The sequence below is a fragment of the Papilio machaon genome, chromosome 11 (genome assembly GCF_912999745.1).
Source record: "Papilio machaon chromosome 11, ilPapMach1.1, whole genome shotgun sequence".
Lineage (NCBI taxonomy): Eukaryota > Metazoa > Arthropoda > Insecta > Lepidoptera > Papilionidae > Papilio > Papilio machaon.
The window spans coordinates 3,409,023-3,420,600 of record NC_059996.1 but is presented as its reverse complement, the minus strand read 5'-3'; the positions used below and the strand labels follow the sequence as shown (position 1 = coordinate 3,420,600).

General features: G+C 33.9%; 1 protein-coding gene across 5 annotated transcripts in view; it reads left to right on the top strand.

Moving 5' to 3' along the window:
- Positions 1 to 10,864, top strand: part of LOC106714078 (protein unc-13 homolog 4B) — a 40,214-nt gene extending 29,350 nt beyond the window's left edge. For 2 of the 5 annotated variants that reach the window (XM_045680015.1, XM_045680014.1), the window contains exons 3-18: positions 1,488 to 1,834; positions 2,261 to 2,308; positions 2,440 to 2,599; positions 2,684 to 2,863; positions 3,213 to 3,414; positions 3,633 to 4,065; positions 4,153 to 4,410; positions 4,622 to 4,913; positions 5,318 to 5,550; positions 5,764 to 5,854; positions 6,177 to 6,386; positions 6,935 to 7,009; positions 8,397 to 8,703; positions 9,131 to 9,254; positions 9,932 to 10,125; positions 10,604 to 10,860. In XM_045680015.1, coding sequence (XP_045535971.1) covers positions 1,488 to 1,834; positions 2,261 to 2,308; positions 2,440 to 2,599; positions 2,684 to 2,863; positions 3,213 to 3,414; positions 3,633 to 4,065; positions 4,153 to 4,410; positions 4,622 to 4,913; positions 5,318 to 5,550; positions 5,764 to 5,854; positions 6,177 to 6,386; positions 6,935 to 7,009; positions 8,397 to 8,703; positions 9,131 to 9,254; positions 9,932 to 10,125; positions 10,604 to 10,716 — 3,267 coding nt within the window. In that variant the 3' untranslated portion in view covers positions 10,717 to 10,860. Of the gene's footprint in view, positions 1 to 1,487; positions 1,835 to 2,260; positions 2,309 to 2,439; positions 2,600 to 2,683; positions 2,864 to 3,212; positions 3,415 to 3,632; positions 4,066 to 4,152; positions 4,411 to 4,621; positions 4,914 to 5,317; positions 5,551 to 5,763; positions 5,855 to 6,176; positions 6,387 to 6,934; positions 7,010 to 8,396; positions 8,704 to 9,130; positions 9,255 to 9,931; positions 10,126 to 10,603 lie in introns of all 5 variants that reach the window. The other 3 variants (XM_014507023.2, XM_045680016.1, XM_045680013.1) reach the window with 3 other exon arrangements.
- The last annotated feature ends 714 nt before the right edge of the window (positions 10,865 to 11,578 follow it).

The window sequence follows — 11,578 nt, the reverse complement described above, 5'->3', positions numbered from 1 at the left end:
CAATGAGAAAACTAAATGATTACGGACAAATTATCTTTAGAATATCCTTGATTTAATAATATACTAACTTAAGCACATATAGGTTTCATTGTATTAAGTAGACAGAACTGTGGGAAAATGCTAGTATTGTTTTTAACTAGAACTTGCCACGGTTAATTTAGATCGTTTGATAAGACGATTAAAATCTGTGTTAATTACATTAACGGTTTAATGTTCTATTAAACAAACCCAGTGTTATATTATGAAGCAATGTAACTAGGGCAACTAATCAAAACCAACAGCCTTACATCAGATCGATATCATTTCCACGATGGGGTATAACCCTACCAGTTTGTAGATGATGTCACGAAGTAGATGTTACGTTATAAGAATTGTCTTTAAAAATGGTTGGGTTTTTCGGGTAGCGAAAACAACCCTTATGAATGCGTTTTACTCATTTGTTACGTGCCTGGTTATAAGTTAGTACGTTTTTTTGGTTGTGTATTTGTATTTTTAAGTGCTTTCGCGGTCAATGAAATTGTTTTACTACTATGAGTCATCTGTAAGTTTTTTTTTAAATTAGTAGAGATTTTTCGTATATTGAACAAATTGAATTATTAATTTTCGATATTGACATTATCTATTCAATAAATGTTCATTTTTTATATATATTCCTTGTTCTCTATGTGTATAAAAGTGTGATTTTGGTCATTTTATCTTCCTAATATTATAAATGCTAATGTTTGGATGAATGGATGTTTGAAGGTTTCCCTGGAACAGCTCAACGGGTCTTGATGAAATTTGGCACAGATGTAGAACTTAGTTTGGAAGAACACATAGGCTACTTATAAGTTTTTTTAAAATTCCGTGCTGACGGAGTCGCAGGCGACAGCTAATAAAGAGCACAAACCTTAATGACTTCTTAACAAAGATAATATGTCTAAATTATTGTTGTTATTACATATCTTGATAATTATAAAAAAATATATCTTGGTAGTTTATTTTCGTTTATTTATTATTTTTCACGGCTTTTTAATTTAGGTACATTTTCACCATCCACGGATAGAAATCGATCAGATATTTCTATATTTGTTCTCGAAAGTTTGTTTTAAATTGTGGTTACTAAGTACGGTTTCGCGTGTTCAATAAGCAATACATCTGAACGTGTTGTTATCCATAAATATCGATGTTTTTACAATTTCATGTAAACTTTGAAAGTTAATGTGTACACACAGACCGTTCCACTTGTCTACTAAGTAATGATTCCGTCTTACTAAGGAATAAAAACATTCAGGCAAATTTATATTAATTTTTAGACGCTATATACATAAGGCCTCCAGCAAGTAAACTCATCAGATGAAACGTGAAATTGCTTCCACTTTTCCACACGCATGTGTTCTATATAGTCGTGGTATTTCATCGGTCAAGTAGATTCGTACAACAGATGTTATTGCGGGCTTTATCATTGTTGTACCGCTGTTTGTTGTAATATAAGTGTATAATTACAGGTCGATGAATTATATTTGGAAGTTCTGTACGAGATCTTACATAATGTGGGCGGCTGCGATATGGGCTGCGAAGTGGGACAGCAGACAATGCTGTCTTACGTCCAAGAGGCCTTCAAAATCGCAAACGACAAACACACAGAATTACTGACCAAGGCAGAAGCTAAAGAACCACCGGAGTTAATGCTGAATGTAGAAGTTGTGGAGGCAAAGGATCTGGTGCCCAAAGATCCGAATGGACTCAGCGATCCATTTGTGACGATATATTTAATGTCAAATTCCTCACATAGGTATAATACTTCAGTGAAATCGGGCACACTTAATCCTTCATGGGAAGAACATTTTTCATTGTAAGTATGATTGTGTTTGTAGAAAAAGTCATTGTTAAACAATAGAGTGGCGTTTTGACTCAATTAATAAGAATCTAAACTTTGTGTAATATTTGTATATTCTAAAGTAACTCTTTAATTAAGAGAGAAAACTTAATTTTAATGTTGTTTTGAGTTAACATATGTTTACAACAACATTTACGGGATGTATCATCAACAAGTTTCTCAACAAGCAGATTAATCGTTAGTACATGTGTAAACTAGTACTAAAACATTTACGATTGCATTACCAAATGGCCTTGGTCTTGCCGGATTATATTTGCTATGTTTTGTTTTAGCAATTTATTCCGCTTATATAATTAAACGTCAGTTTCCAATTTCTCATTCTCTTTGAAAACAGAGTTGTTTTAAGCAGTGGAAACTCACGCTTAAACCCGATATTTTCAGACCGATGCCGTCAAATCTGCATGAAGACTCATTGATTTTAGAAGTATGGTAAGTTACAACAAATCTGTATTTTAGTTCTGAATGTCTTGTCTAATCTGTATGTACTACGGGTTTAAAAATATCTTTTTATTTCTTTTTAATATTAGGAAAATACATTACCTTTTATTCTTTGTTTGTAGGGACTTCGATCCAGCAGAGACGGTAAAAGAAAAAATGACAAAGATATTTGAAGTGAAAGGTGTAAAAGGTCTGCGAAAGCTGATGAAAGAGATCGCCATTACCGCCTCCACGGGGAAACACGACAACGAACTCATTGGGATGTCTAACATTCCACTCAAGGTGAGTTAAGTTAAGGTTAAGGGTCTATTAGGGTATATTTAGATATTAATAGTAACACTCAAATTGTTGTTCTTTTTATCATAGTCAATCCCAGCAGGCGGTATGACGATGTGGTTTAACTTGAGTAAGAAAAGCAAGCTGCGTCGGCAAGGCGTGGTGAAGCTACGGCTCATCTTCTCCGCGGAGAAGAACTCGCAGGTCGCTGCGCAGGAGCACCGACACCTGCTCAGGATACTCTTGCTGCACGAGCTTGAGACATCTAAGGTAGGTTCCAAGCATAAAAAAACTATAAATCGACTATAACTAATAGACCTTCCCAGAAAGCAGATGATTGCAGGTGTTCCTAATAGCATTCCGAAGTATTATGGAGAATACAGGAGTGAATAAGAATAAAAGTTGTGTAGAAAGGGTACTTGCAGAGTTTCTTACCTTCCTAAACCTTAATAGAGCAGAGTAGACCAGATATTACTAAAGGTATTTTATGATCATTTAGTCAAGTCTGTACGCCTGTCTATCGCGCTGTTATAAAACTTCATCAGTCTTTTCATCAGTTTTACGACATAAATATGTGTTTTTTCTGATGTGATTGTTTGTTTTATTGCAAAAATTTTAGGTGGCACCGTATTGGTGGTGCGGGAACTTCAGTGCGCCCGCCGAAGCTATTCTCACGCAGCACGCTGCGCAAAGCGGACTCAGTCAGACCGACAACTGGCTGGCGCAGTGGACGGTCTACTGCGCCGTCACCACCAACCATCCTCTTAGCTTCGCACTCTTCAACCAACTGCTGGAAAAAGTCACTAAACCTTTGCAGGCTGGTAAGTTTTAAATACGTTTGATAAGAGTGACGATTACGCAAATCTTCCTCAAATAATTCTTTATTGCTGACGGTACTGATGATGATGATTCGTATTAGTTAAGTCTGTTAACATACACCCTAAAGTCAATTTCAAACATAACAATTTTTGTCATATTATTTTTAGTAGTACTCGTATAATACTATAAATATAGTACACATCTTATTTTAATTTTCCAGGACTAGTCAACGAAGAGGACGTTAAGCTATTCTGGGACGGTGCGAAGAAGTTGCTCCCAACTTGTTACAGCCACATTAGGAAATTGAGAAAAAAGACTGCCGGTGATAAGACTGTGATGAAGACCCTCAGAGAAGTTCTAAAGGTCCTCTATCGTCTTTCAGTCCTAGATGTCCCGGAATCATTGGACTTGTTCCCTGTTAATTTGTACGGCTGGTTGAGGGATACTGACGATGGTACCAAGTTATCAATACACGAAGTCTTACACCAAGCGGCGGTACAAGGGGCGTCCGACTGGTTCGTCCATATTCTAGACAATAATGAATGCAAGGACCGGACTGAGGACTCGAGGTTGCAGCATCTGATTAGAGTCATACAGTTGGTGAGATCAGATCTGCAGCGCGCCGTCGAATATTTTGATAGAGTCTTTATAGAGTAAGTGTGTTTAGAAACAATGAAAAGACCATTAAAAATCTTCTTTCTCAAAGGAAACGTCGGAATTTATATTTATTTCTTTTGCAGAGTGATGAGTTTTCCTTATTCGAAAATATTATACGGTGTATACGAGAACAAGATAGCTTCGTTAGTTGAGCCTGAAGTGATTCAAGTGTGTAAAAGCCTTAAGCGGCTTCAGTACAATGAGGGGTCAACAAATAGTGTGCACCTAGCTGGCGGACTGAACGGGGACTCCCCGCTCGGAGCCCCGCGAGTCAGCAACGAGCCATTGACAATGGGAACTACGCTATTCGAACTTTATCTAACGCTACAGAGGTTCTTGGCGTATGTATAGGCAATGTACAGCCATTTTCAATTAAATTTCTATATTTTATAAACAAAATTTACACATTATTCTGCACTAATCTCAATTCGATTGTGCAATTACATTAAACATACTATACTATAACATTTCAAATCACTTTTAAATCGAATAAATTTGTCCACTGTAAATTGAAGTGTGACATAAAAACTTAAAAAAAACTTTACTTTTCAGTCTTGGGCAAGGTTTAAATGAAACCGATTGGAATTCATACGCAATATCAAAGTTCCACTCTTGGTTCTACGGCGGAGTGGCACAATGGTTGGATATAGCTGCATTTAAAGCTCTCTCGCGTATAGAAAAAGCAGTGGAAATAGATAATCTAGTGCCAGTTGATACAAACGTGAAGTACAGCAGTTCTGGTGTGGACACGCTGGCTATATTCTATCAAATAAAGATCTTTTGGCAGCAACTCGCTTGGCCTGATGTTGAAGGATGTTATACATTTGTTGCTAAAATCATCGATGTGAGTACACTTTTAATTTAAATGTAATTTAATATTGAATAAATCCAAGATGGCCGCCGCCATAAAATGGTGGTGATGTATTTTTTATATTGTAAGTTATCAAACGAGCAAGCAGCTATTTGAATTCGTCGTAATAACGAAGGGACCGCTGTCTATAGATATACGCAATTGCAGATACGTTGCCTGCCTTCAATTGACGGAGTAGGAGACCCACAGAAAAAGAACATATTTCTATTCGTCCCCTCCTCCATCAAATCCAAATCCAAATCCTTTCCTTAAAAGAAAGTTGTTGGAAAAGGAGGTCTAAAATTCCTCCCTGTCTTCGTGCAACAGATGTTTCTACCAAATATTTGTGTTGTATTTTTACATGGGTACATTAGTTGACTAGAGTGACATTTATCCAGGACATCTGCCGTTGCTGCGTGTTCTACTCTGACAAGATGTGCAGCAGAGTTGACAACGAGGGTCGTGTGAGCACGGTGCTGGAGGAGCGCTTCGAGGTGACGACACAGTGGTGCCTCGCCATCAACAACATCGACTACGTGCGGCAGAGCCTGCGCCCCTTCGTGCAGGAGCTCGGCATGGATGAGATCATTAACAGCATGTGTGAAGCTAGATCGCCATTAGAAGCACAGAGGTAATAACTTCAGAAGGCATAAAGACATGATGATGATGAAGAGTCTCTAATGTAGATATAATGTGGGAAGTCATCACCGAAAATCCACTTAAGTGACAACTTACGTCTTTAAGTGTAATTTATTTTTAATAATTTAAAAGTTACTTTTTTTAGATATTATTAAATATGGTTTTATACTCAGAAATGATTGTAATCATTAATTATTATTTCCAGATGCAAGGAGACACTACAAAATGTTATAGAAAATGCAATAGACACAGTTAAGAATAAAATCGTTGAATTGTTAGAGGTTATGGTGAAAAAGGTAAGTCGGAACATTCGTTAGGTAGTATATATTTACACTAGTTTTTACCCGCGACTCCGTCCGCGTGGAATAAAAAAAAATAGAAAACGGGGTAAAAATTATCCTATGTCTGTTTCCTGGTTCTAAGCTACTTGCCCACCAATTTTCAGTCAAATCGATTCAGCCGTTCTTGAGTTATAAATAGTGTAACTAACACGACTTTCTTTTATATATATAGATTGATTTATTGATTGTAACTAGTAAAAACCGGTTTCGAACCAGGAAAAACAGGTTGAAACCGGTTAAAACAGGTTATCACAGTTCCTTGATTTGGTTATTCCAGATGATGCCATCAATCACACGTTTCCTGATAGAAGGAGCGGAACTGCTGCATCAGAACTGCTCCAGCATGGACCGAGTCCTGAGATATCTGGAGGCCAACCTTGACACACTTTACCAACACTTGAATAATGAGAACTTTTCTAGAACATTAGACATAGTATGGGAACAATTAGGAGAAGTTTTATATGAACTAGTACAGGCCAATTTAGAGGTTAGTTTTTTTTGGGCACTCTATATTTTTTTAAATTAATAATTAATTATTGATTTTAATATTAATACTAATTTTTAATATCATATTTCATTCTTATTCATTAAATTATTTTCGCTAATTTATTTATAACTTTGAATAGATCCAGTGAAGTTTGTGTACATATTTTTACTTAATTCAATTCGATGCCAATCAATTAAATGCCATTTATCCGACAAAATATATTTTTATTATATTAATTTACATTGTATGTTATTCATTATATATGTAATATACGAATGATATATAATTCAATGCTTCATTGGATCTATATTTGGTATTAGCTTTGAAACTAACGTTATATTAATTTTCCAATGTTTATAGAAACAGAAATTAGACATAACTACGCGTATACGCTTAATAAAGCGCAGATATTTTGGCAGAAACAGAGTAACACCGTACGTTGTATTATTTCGGGTAATAATAAATGTTGCATTAACGCACGCTGGAATCTGGAAGCACAATAATTTTATTATTTTATTTTTTAATAATGCTTATTTATTGTTTAATAGCACCGAAGGGCAAAGATAACTCGCTATATCGACCCGAGACGTTTGACCAAGTCAACAGCCGCCCATTTGGACGCGGTAATCATTTGTAATAGCACTTTGTGTACATGTCATGCTATGTTGTTATGTGTTTTACACCCTCGGCAGCTATTATATACTCTTTATCATATATTAAATACTAACTACTATAAAAAAAAACTAATTTGTAGCTTATCTGTGCCAAATTTCATCAAGATCCGTTAAGCCGTTCCGGAGATACCTTATAATAAACATCTATCTATCTAAACTTTCGCTTTTGTAATAGTAGTAAGATATAAAGGTATATATTATTCATCATCAGCTCACTATACATACCCACTGAGGGCCTCAAAGCCTATCCTAAGTCAGGGGTGACTAGGACATAGTTCAACGCTGGCCCAGTGCGGGTTGACTTCACACATATCTTTTGAATTTCTTCTTAAGATATTTTTCTTTACCGTAAGAAGGTCGAATATATATATATTAATCAAAAGTTGAAAATCACATTGGCACATGGCGGAATTCGAATCCAGGACCTGAAGATTCAACTACAAAGTATACAATAGAAAATAGAAATACAATTCAATAGCTTAACCCCTGAGCCACCGAAGCATTGTGACATTATTTAAATTGATAGTCGTCATTATTGATGTTAAAAATGGAACATTTTTTATTGCAAGTTATTAATATTTAACAATGCATGTTCCCATTTAATGCATGGTTGCTAGAAATTATTAAAAGACGATAAATTTATTTAAAAAATAATAAAGATTGATTTGTTATTGTCACTAAATTATTTGAACGCCCAAAATAAAACTTTGGTCTTTTAAAGTATCCACAATACTAAAAGCTGCCGTTGGGTCTTAGTTATTTTGCATAGATATGTTAGATGATCTTGAAGTTTGCTTCCTATATATTCTTGATATGTCCGCTTATATACTTATATATGTTGAAAATTGTAATTAATTTTAAATATATTAAATGTTTAGAATAGTCATGATAAAATTAAATTTGTTAATAATTTAGATATAAAGCATCAAAATTAAATCATATTGTAAGCTTAAGTATCATAGGAATGCTGATTTTTGCATGAAATCCATACTTCATTACATTTCACGTTATTTGTCTACATTTTTTGTTATTTACGATAAATAATAAATGTTGATTTCTACTCTATACATTTACCTAAAGTAATCCGGAACTATATTCTCATAGAAATAAATGTTTATTTTAAATACAATGATTTCGTATTTAATTAATTTTTGTTTAGTTCAATTGAAATCAAATTTTACACCAGAGTTTAAACTTGATATTAGAACAATATTATAAATTAAAACGATTAATGTAGTAAAAAATAAAATAAAATTTATAAACACAAATAAAATCAGATAGCACAATTAAATATAATTAATAAACAGCGTAATATTAAAGTAAAATTAACTTCCAGAAACGTCGGCCGCCATCTTTCTTTTCGAACTTACACGAATGTCTGAAGATAATGGTCCGATCGTTCCGACAAGATAATAAGGAAGTGTACACATCGGAGACATTGAAGCGAGTAGAATATTTACTGAAGATCCACGGCATGGAGACACGAGAACTCATCCATCAGTATCACTTGGAGAGGTGGCAGGAACAACAGGCTATAACTGAACCTAAAATGGGCATACTAACAGTGCGCGCGCAGTTTATAGAAGATAATTTGAAAATAGAAATTATGAATGCCCGGAATCTTATGCCTACTGATTCTAATGGTATGTTTTTTGTATTTGTTTAATGTTTTTTTTCTAGGTTAATGATTTAACAATTTTGGAATTGTTCTTTTTATTTCAGAGACAAATAAGTCAATAGACTAACCATGGTTTTCTGAGACCAAAATTTCTGTATGAAATATATCGTCATCACTGTCATTAATATTGTCTTTGACAAAAAAGGGATAACAAGTAATTTTTAAATCGATATTTTGATCTCAGAAACCCACGGTTAGCTAATATTCGGATAGTTTTACGTACCATCAGATTATATACTATTTGGAATATTCATAAAATCAACTTTAAAAAAAACTTAATAAAAAAAATGTAAATTTCAATGTTTGACAAAGATATTTTTTGAATGGTAACATTTAATTTAAAAACAAATCTTGCAATATGATCAAGTTAAAATTTCTTTTATTTTCTTTAGGTCTATGTGATTCTTACGTGCGTGTGACGTTGCTGCCTGAAGACACTTTCGCTAACGTGACGAAGCCCAAAACACAGACACATAGCAAAAATCTGTTCCCTCTTTACGATGAAATGTTTCTCATGTAAGTTAAAATATATTTTACGTCAATACTTAATTTATAATATTGTTTTGAAGTTATCAACTTAATCGCTAAATAGGGTAGTTAAAGATGAAATAATTTCATATGCAAAAAACATTGTTTGAATCGACATTTAAAAAAAAATATAATCAAGGAAAATACACATTAAAGCATCAGTTTTTTACACCTTATATTACATGGAAAGGTGACTCAAATCTCATTTTAGACTTATAAGTCACTTGGAAAACGAACAAGGTGGCTTATCGTCATCAGCAAACCTGCCCTTTTCCATTATTATTATTTCATACATCTCTTTACACAAGCCGTCATATCTGAATCACTCCCTTCTTACACATATTCACTTCCATATTTTCCTCGATATTCCTCTACCTTTGTAGCTACATTTAAACTTTCTTGTTTAAGTGATATTTATTTCCAACTAGCTTTTACCCGCGACTCCGTGCGTGCGGAATAAAAAAATGCACACAAGATAAAAAAATGTTCCTATGTCCGTCTCCTAATTCTAAGCTTATAATAAGCTTCTAAGCCCATCAATTTTCAGCTAAATCAGTTCGACCGATCTTGAGTTATAAATAGTGTAACTAACACGACTTTCTTTTATATATATAAAGATGTGACTTATAAATTTACTTAATGTTAACTTACGACTGTTTTGTCAGTCCGTTGTCACCAGAGCAACGTCGTACTACCGACGGTATGCTGCACCTGGTGGTGAAGGACAAGGACATGTTCAGCATGAGCAACACCTTTGTGGGCGAAGCTTACCTACACTTTGGAGAAGTGCCCGACACTCCTGCGCCCATCAGCTCACTTCCGCAGCAGCATCTGCCTCTCACAAGGCCGGATAATATCGGTAATTGTATTAAATAATTAATAAGCCCACTGTACTCCATACATACTTCAAAATCTGTTCAGCTGTAACACACATTTTCACACTTAAGTATACCAATGAAAAAATCATCTCAGTGGAGTAATGCTATTCTGCTATGTTAAAAGATTATAGAAAATAATTTACACAATTTCCTTAAAACCTAGTACTAAGTGAGGTCATGACAGTCGATAATTTTGGTCAGTCATGCATTTTATAGACTTGAGTATCATCATCAGCAGCATCACCGAGGGGCTCGGAACCTACCCTAAGTTAGGGGTGACTAGGTCATAGTCAACCACAGCCAAGTGCGGGTTGATTTCACACATATCATTGAATTTCTTCTCAGATATGTGCAGCATCACGATGTTTTCCTTCGCCGTACGAACGGATAAACATTGTTTACTTTGACTTAAGTTTGAATGGCTTGAAAATTATAAGTCATTTTTCCGTTCACTTTCAGATGGTGATGCAATCAAAGCTTTAGAATCTAGACAAGGTGATAAACAAGCCAGAGAGTTCCTAAAGAAGCAGAGACAAAAAATGCCGAGCAAACAGTTCTTTTCACTCGGTTAAAATTATTGCCTACTAGTTGGTTGGATTACGCACACGTTTCCTTATAAGGTGCTAAATATATCAGCTAAATGTTTACATGATAAACAAAGATATGTATACATACTAAATATATCTCAAATTCACAAAAAAGAAAACAATAAATTACGTAACATTTTAACGTAAAATAATAATGGCAGTAATTTTAATAAAAAGCTTTTGCTTGTAGACTGATGTTTGGTAAAAGAGGAATTTTGAATGTTTACAAAGTAATTTGTGATTAAAGAAAAAAATCTATGAAAATAAATATAATAAAATAATTCAATTGTCGTTTTAATCGACATTATATTGATTTGTATATTTAATTTTTTTTCTTTATTAAATATTCAGTCGTAATCTCATAAAATACAACTAGTCTTCGAATCAAAATAAGCAATAAATCAACTGTCATTTTTAGTAATTCTTTTTTATGGCAACATTGATTATGTTTGGCATTTTATTGCATTGACTTGAGTTTATGTTTGAGATTTATTTTTATTTTTAATAGGTAAATTAAAATAATAATACAATTAAAAACGGTTTTAACAGCCTGGCAACATTCAGTCGCAATATCCGATAGTTCATAAAACCAATGTTGTGTTAATTATATAAGAAATACGGTTTTGTTTGTCGTAACCGAATGTCGTTTAGAGAGGTTTTTACCGTGGATATAAAAATTTGGTCTAAAATAAGTATAAGATGTGAGAACTTGCTGTTTTTTTATGAGGAAAAAAAACTATCATAGTTGTAGATATCTTGTAGTTATGTTCTGTGATAGAAAAGAAGTGCCTTATCGGATACTTTTTTATTTTTTATTTTAAATAAAAAAGTACATAAATTCAAAAAC